This window comes from Triticum urartu, chromosome 6A (genome assembly GCF_056163025.1).
Source record: "Triticum urartu cultivar PI428250 chromosome 6A, HENAU_Tu73, whole genome shotgun sequence".
Lineage (NCBI taxonomy): Eukaryota > Viridiplantae > Streptophyta > Magnoliopsida > Poales > Poaceae > Triticum > Triticum urartu.
Window position 1 is genome coordinate 413,743,805 of NC_141878.1, and position 7,774 is coordinate 413,751,578.

The 7,774-nt window shown below is 49.0% G+C and overlaps 1 protein-coding gene across 2 annotated transcripts; it reads right to left on the reverse strand.

Annotated features, from left to right (window-relative positions):
* Window positions 1-3,365: 3,365 nt before the first annotated feature.
* On the reverse strand, window positions 3,366-7,482 carry LOC125528744 (type I inositol polyphosphate 5-phosphatase 4). 2 transcript variants are annotated; one of them, XM_087528157.1, is made up of 11 exons: window positions 7,001-7,482; window positions 6,811-6,913; window positions 6,150-6,227; window positions 5,949-6,030; window positions 5,739-5,843; window positions 5,152-5,649; window positions 4,882-5,017; window positions 4,602-4,792; window positions 4,404-4,512; window positions 4,139-4,287; window positions 3,366-4,047 (listed from the first exon to the last, which is right to left on the reverse strand). In XM_087528157.1, the coding sequence occupies exons 1-11, from the start codon at window positions 7,025-7,027 to the stop codon at window positions 3,801-3,803; spliced, it is 1,725 nt and encodes a 574-aa protein (XP_087384283.1). In that variant the 5' UTR covers window positions 7,028-7,482; the 3' UTR covers window positions 3,366-3,800. The 2 variants fall into 2 exon arrangements, with proteins under 2 accessions (XP_087384283.1, XP_087384284.1); XM_087528158.1 differs by lacking the exon at window positions 6,811-6,913 and having other exon boundaries at window positions 7,001-7,481.
* Window positions 7,483-7,774: the final 292 nt, after the last annotated feature.

Genomic DNA, 7,774 nt, shown 5'->3' on the forward strand with positions numbered 1-7,774 from the left:
TTATCTTTGCAAGTCTCTTCGAATTATCAGTTTGGTTTGGCCTACTGGATTGATCTTTCTTGCAATGGGAGAAGTGCTTAGCTTTGAGTTCAATATTGCGGTGTTCGACCCCAGTGACAGAAAGGGAACCGACATGTATTGTATTGTTGCCATCGAGGATAAAAAGATGGGGTTTATATCATATTGCATGAGTTTATCCCTCTACATCATGTCATCTTCCTTAAAGCATTACTCTGTTCTTATGAACTTAATACTCTAGATGCATGCTGGATAGCGGTCGATGTGTGGAGTAATAGTAGTAGATGCAGAATCGTTTCGGTCTACTTGTCTCGGATGTGATGCCTATATACATGATCATACCTAGATATTCTCATAACTATGCTCAATTCTATCAATTGCTCGACAGTAATTCGTTTACCCACCGTAATACTTATGCTCTTGAGAGAAGCTACTAGTGAAACCTATGGCCCCCGGGTCTATCTTCTATCATATTAATCTTCCAATACTTAGTTATTTCTATTGCCATTTATTTTACTTTGCATCTTTATTTCTCTTTATCATAAAAATACCAAAAATATTATCTTATCATATCTATCAGCAGCTACCTCCGCAAACGAACGTGGATCTCCACCCAGTTCAAAATATGCCCTAGAGGCGATAATAAAGTGGTTATTATTATATTTCCTTGTTCATGATAATCATTTATTATCCATGCTATAATTGTATTGACCGGAAACTCAAATGCATGTGTGGATACATAGACAACAACATGTCCCTAGTGAGCCTCTACCGGACTAGCTCGTTGATCAAAGATGGCTATGGTTTCCTAGTCATAGACATGAGTTGTTATTTGATAACGGGGTCACATCATTAGGAGAATTATGTGATTGACAAGACTCAAACTATGAACGTAGCATATGATCATATCAAGTTTATTGCTATCGTTTTCTGCATGTCAAGTGTATGTTCCTATGACCATGAGATCATGCAACTCACTGACACCGGAGGAGTACCTTGTGTATACCAAACATCGCAACGTAACTGGGTGACTATAAAGGTGCTCTACAGAGTTGGCATGGATCAAGACCGGGATTTGTCACTCCATATGATGGAGAGGTATCTTAGGGCCCACTCGGTAATACAACATCACAACAGGCTTGCAAGCAATGTGACTAATGAGTTAGTCACGGGATCTTGTATTACGGAATGAGTAAAGAGACTTGCCGGTAATGGGATAGAACTAGGTATGGTGATACCGACGATCGAATCTCGGGCAAGTAACATACCGATAGAAAAAGGGAACTACATACGGGATTGTCTGAATCCCTGACATCGAGGTTCGACTGATAAAGATCTTCATAGAATATGTAGGAACCAATATGGGCATCCAGGTCCTGCTATTGGTTAATGACCGTAGAGGTGTCTCGGTCACGTCTGCATAGTTCTCAAACCCGCAAGGTCTACACACTTAACGTTTGATGACGATATAAGTATAGTCGAGTCATTATGGTGGTTACTGAAAGTTGTTCGGAGTCTCGGATGAGATCCCGGACGTGACGAGGAACTCTGAAATGGTCCGAAAATGAAGATTGATATGTAGAACGAAGGGTATCGGAGTCCGGAAGTGTTCCAAGGGCACCCGGTTATGGCCAGGATGATCGAAAGGGGTTTCGGGGGCCCCCGACAAGTGTTGAGGGGGGCTCATGGGCCAAGGGGAGGGGGCACACCAGCCCACTAAGGGGCTGTGCGCACCCCCTCACCCATCCCACGTAACCAGAGGAGGTGGGGGCGCCCCCTAGGGCTGCCCACCCCTTTGCCTTGGGGGCCAAGCCTCCTAGGTGGGAGGCGCCCAAACCCATCTAGGGTTTCCCCGTTGTGGCCGCCCCCCCCCCTCCTCCCCCTTCCCTCTATATATAGAGGGGTAGAGGAAGGGCAGCCGCACCCAAGTACTGCCACTGCGCTGCCCTTCCTCTCCCTCGTAACCCTCTTCTTCTCTGTAGTGTTTAGCGAAGCTCTGCTAAGATTCCACCACCGCCACCGCCGCCACGCCGTCGTGCTTCCGGAGGACTCAAGCTACTACTTCACCATAGCACGCTGGATCGAGGAGGTGAAGACATCATCAAGCCGTATGTGTGTTGAACGCGGAGGTGCCGTCCGTTTGACACTTGGATCGGGAGTTCACGGGACGAATCGTGAAGACGTTCGACTACATCATCCGCGTTTCTTAATGCTTCCTCTTAGCGATCTACAAGGGTATGTAGATGCAATCTCTCCTCTCATAGATGTTCATCTCCTAGATTGATCTTGGTGAGCGTAGGAAATTTTTTGTTTCCCATACAATGTTCCCCAACACACCCACCTTGCCTTTCCACCATCTCAAATCAATTGATGGGCTAGATCTAGGGTTTTTCGCCGCTGTCCAGAAGTGGGCAAATGCAGTTTCTAGGTCAAGCACAGGAGGCGGTGGGGGGATTTGATATCACTGTGATGCACCCGTGGGTGAGAATGGAGGATTGGATGTGCTCCCACTTGTTGAGCATCCGCCATGGATGGGTAGGTAGGAGAGGTCAGGCTCGCACTGCCCAGAGACTGGTTACCCGTGCACCTCCCCCCGTCTCGCCCGTGTACCGCACCCACATGCCCCGTGCCCTTCAATGTATTCGCCGGCGATGAGCTTGCCGCCGTCAAGCGATCACATACCTTTTGCAGTGACATGGGAACGAGACGACATTGCCTATATCGACTGACTCGCCCGCGCGCAGGGAGCGCGCATCGATGATGACGCCTCGCCCGTCCATGAGTATGAGTCGAAGCGCCTCTCGTCGGAGGAGGAGCTCCCCGTCGGAGAAGGAGAGGGTGCGCGCCATGAGATCGGCGGCCAACGAGACACGCCATTCACACGTCCCGCACGTCGTGCGCCATCGCTCGCCGCCAAGGATTAATTTGTGGTGGTAGTTGTGGCGATGGCTTCAGATATTCGCTTTATTGATCAAGATATTACTCCCTTCGTCTCATAATATAAGAGCGAGTGTCAAAAATGCTTATATTATGGGACAAAGGAAGAGCGAGTGTCAACAACACTCTTATATTATGAGACAGAGGGAGTAGCTATTATGCTTTGTTTTTCATGCCACCTACAAACAAGACCAAAAGGCATGAAGGCTCGTTCTGAATTTGACCAGGAGCCTTTCTGTCAGCTCACTACGGATCAAGTAGTGCTGCTACAGCAACACATGCCTCGTGATCATGACGTACACCTGCTTCTCTATTCCATCCAGAAAAATGAGTATAAACACTGCATGCATTCATGATCTTTTTTACAGCTATCAAAAGCCAAGAAAAACAAGGATCTCACGACGCGAGTCTTGTCGTTTTCTCACAGCAACCAAAAATAATGGAAGAAATTGTCTTACAATGTACAGGAAAAAATTCTGGGAAACACTCGCCATTTCTATCTGGCAGCATATATCTGCTTTGGCCGAAGTCACAGATTGGATTTCAGATGGGACAACGGCTGATACTACCTGCCCATTGTATGAGTTATGTAAGGTATGTTATTTTCTGTTATCATTTTATCTGTATGGAGTCAGTGAAACATCTCACTTTCTGCTGCCTGCAATCTCTTCCTAACTTGGTTTATACTGCAAAAAAGAGCACCAATTGGCTTCACCGCATACGCTATCCTCTGTTGTCAACAAAGACTGACGTTGCAACGCAATTCAGGCTCAGCACTGGGCTTACAATTTCTCAAGTGTACCTCCCAATCCCATGAGGCATGAAGGCTCGTTCTGAATTCCACTCTAGTAGAAATTAAGATCAGTGTATCCATACGGGTTGATGTCGGTGTACCCATATGAATAGGGCAGCAATTCCTCGATGTCGAGTTGCGAGCTTGAAGAACTCATCTTCTGTATCCGGCTGTGATTGATGGACTCTACTTCTGCACTGAACATGCTGTACACAGGTCTATGGTCAGAGAAGCGCGACTCTCCCCGGACATAGGATAGTTGGCTAAGGCCTCTCCCGTACCACAAAATACGGTCGCACCTGTACAAACAGATCACTGAGTTTCCTTTCTAACTGTACATAATCTGGCAAAACATTATGCAATGCAACAATGTGCTTTAAATTACCATACCATGCAGGTGTTCTCTTCTTCTCCTTCTGATTCATGTCTTCCCCTGCATATTTGTCAGAGTTATTCGAGTATTTGTATGTCGGCGGGAAGTATATCCTCCCCTCATTCCACCCGGGGAAGACGCGGCCGCCTCTTTGCTCGCTCCTCAGCTGAAACCACCGGCATTTCATGCCTCCTCATCAGAAGTCTACTTGACCTTTTGGCTTTGTAACATTAGGTAGGTATGTGCACTGTGTTCATGAGTGAGTTGTTGCTAAGCTCTCACCTGATCTTTCTCTAACAATGCTTTCCAGTCGCGCATCTCCACAAGGGCCTTCACTGCCCGGTAAGAAAGCGCTATCCGGTAATTCAGGTCCCCAAGCCAAACGATTCGACTATGCAGGAAAACAATATTTCATAAGAAAATGCAACTGCAAGTTGCTATGAAAATTCCTATGAGCTCAAACTGATCTGCATTGCTTACTCATGCTCTAGGACAGTTTCAGCCGATCTTTCATATTGCCCATAAACCATTGGAAACCTGGTTTTTCTCAGGATTTCCATGACATCAGAATTTCGGCGGTGCTCGTCGCCGTCCTTGTGCCCTGATGTCAGGTGACTGCAGACGAAGCAGAAGCTCGTTTGGTGCAATAGCATGCTAACGGAAATCGAGCCCTGGAAAATAAACCCTTAATTTCTCATCGATCGAGTTCCAAAGCTACCAAAAGTGTAATGTTTTCCTCGAAATTCACTCATGTCCTCACCTTGTTTCCAAGATACCCCATCAATCCTCTGCCGACACAAGAGACCTTGAGATTCCGTATGTCACTCTTTATTTCTCTCCTAGCCCAAACCATGAAGAACAACCCAACCATTTGCTTGCTTGCAACAAGGCAGTACCTACCAGGTTTTCACCAAAGAACAAGAGCACTAAATCTCATCAAAACAGAGGTGCAATTTGGAAAAAAAAAATTCAAAGGGATATACTCCAGTTTAATTAGCCATGAATGGACTGAGCTGAATACTATTTTTACCTCGTGTGGCCAGCAGCCGTCCCATTGGTTTCTTCCACGTACGGCGGCGCATTGCCGTACCCATACGACATCGGCGAGAACACCGTGCTGGGCGACTCGCCGTCGTTGTTCTCGTCCTCCCACCGGTGGTAGTTGGCTTGGTAGTCGCTCGGCCTGCTGCCGTACATGACGCGGTCGTTGACGCTGTACCGGCGGTCGAGCCTGGGGGCGAGGATGTCGCCCTCCATCCTCAGGCTCCGGCTGCGCCCGGCCTGGAATGACCGACGGTGGAACAAGGACGGGTTGTCCCGCCTCGACGACCCTTGGAAGTCGTCGTCCATCTCCACCACCACGTTGGGCGCCGGTGACGGCGTATGCAGAGTCGCGCTGCCGCTGCCGCTGCCACTCCCCGGCATGCTGTTCAGCGTCCGCCGGACCAGTGACACCCACTTGCGCGCCGGGCCGTTGTCCTCGGCGCCCAGCACGTTGCCTGCGTTCAGCGGCACGATCTCCTGGAACCTGCGCAAGGAGGGGCCGGCGGCAATTCGTTCAAGCCAGGTTCTACCAGTGCTCGTGCTCGTGCTCGTGCGTTGGACGGATGTACGTACCCGAGGACGTAGATGTCCGCCGGCGGCGAGGTGTGGAGCCAGTCGTGGAGGCCCAGGGAGCAGGGCGGCGCGCGACCACCTACATTCCACGTAGCAACAAAGATCCTACCTCAAGACCAACCAAACAAGGACGTCGGCATCATTCACGGATGGGGAATTGGGATCGAGTTCCCAAGAAACGTGGCGGCCGGAGAGATAGCTGGTACGTACCTGTAGTCCAAGGTGACTGTGGCCTCGGCGGCGTCGAGGTCGATCTTGCTCCGCTGCGACCGCTCGTGCGAGCTCCTCCTCTCTGAGATCCAAATCACACAATGCAGTAGTAACAGGTAGAATCGCACGCAGGTCAGACATTTAACCCTGTCCGATCCAACCATTATACACATAAATGCGATTAAGTAGTACTAGTACTACCTGTCCTGCTCTTCTTGACCGTGCAGGATTCCCGCCTGGAAAAGCTGCCGCTCATCCCCTCGCCGTCCCCTCCTCCTCCTGCAACCACGACAGTTACTACTAGTACTACTCCACAAGTGGACGACGAGTAAATAAATACTCCCTCCATTCCACAATGCAGGGCTTCTTCTATTTCTGTGCTTCAACTTTGATTGTAAATTTAACTATCAAGACCGATTGTGGCGGGAGCAAAAGTTATATCAATGAATTCGTATTCGAAAGAAGTTTTTAATTATGTAATTTTTTCTCCCGCTGCAGTCGGTCTTGTTCGTTAAATTTATTGTCAAAGTTCGACCTCGGAAAGTACGGGCGCACTATATTTTGAAATGGAGGGAGTATGGGACGGATTAAAACACTGGAAACAAACCAGAGGAGCCTGAAAACGAGCCGAGGGCTTTGTCTATTAGCAGCAGCAAAAGAACTTGACAATGGGACGGAGGAACAGTGGAGTTGTAGTACAACAAGAAACAAAAGAGTGATCTCACAGACGCAGACAAGGGGTAGAAGAGACTGCAGACCAACGGGTGACAGTGAAGGACCCACAAGAACACACAATGGCAGCACAGGGACGGGTTCATGGGCCATGGATCTTTGACTAGCTAGTGTACTGTGCAGTGCTTACGTCTCCTGCCAATGGCAGCAGCGTCATCGGCATGGAAGTCATGGGACTTCCCCCTGATGTTGAACCACTTCCTCACGAGGCTCTTGGAGTTAGACCATGATAGCTGCACAACAAGGGCGGAGGAAGAACCAAATTGGAACCAAATCCCTGACTAGCAGCTTAAAAAAGAGTCGAGGATTGGGACACTCACCTTGCTCTTCTTGGTGCCATCTCCCATCGTTCCAGACCGGGGAGGGGGAAGAAGCAACGGAGAGCACACTCATGCAGGCGATTTCAAGAAGAAGAAGCTATCTTGGCGCTCCTGCAAGACGGCGTGCCAGGTGAGGCTAAGGTACTAGTAGTAGCAGCAGCAGGGGCGGCGGCGGTGGTGGTGGTGGGAGAGCCAAGGACAAGCAGGGCACTCTATTTGGCTTTCCGCGCACAGAGATCGTGATTTGACGGAAAGGGGGTGGGGAGGTAATTTGTCTGAGTGAAGATTGGAGGGAAATCGGATGAAGAAGACAGGATCGGGATGTGGGAAGAATCTGAATTGTTTGTGCCTGGCCTCCGAAGCAAAGTGTGGGGGTGGAGAGGAGACGAGCAGAGCGCGAGTGATGCCTGCTACCACTGTCACTGGCTGCTACTTCTAGGAGGTAAAGGCCTAAAGGACACTGGCTGTATTCGGGGGGAGAGAGGAAGAAAGAGAAAGAGTAACCGAGAGATTGGGAGAGTATAAAGCCATCCACAGCAGCGTGAGCAATGCCAAATCTGACAGATCACTACAATATAGCAATGGTACTAAATTTACCTCTCGTGTGCGGAAAAGAATTATATGAGAATATGTCTCACGTCAGAATGGATGACACGTGACATTCACAAATCACAAAGCATCCCCACCTCTCACTTAAAATCAGGAGGGAGAAATTAGATGCTTTGTGATATGTGAATGTCACGTGTCATCCATCAGGACGGGTCTCACCTGCTA

Coding starts and splice junctions, on each gene's coding strand:
- LOC125528744 (XM_087528157.1), bottom strand. CDS start 7,027: ATGGGAGATGGCACCAAGAAGAGCAAG. Junction 6,914..7,000: donor ATGGCACCAAGAAGAGCAAG/GTGAGTGTCCCA, acceptor CTTGTTGTGCAG/CTATCATGGTCTAACTCCAA. Junction 4,793..4,881: donor TGGGGTATCTTGGAAACAAG/GTGAGGACATGA, acceptor TTTATTTTCCAG/GGCTCGATTTCCGTTAGCAT.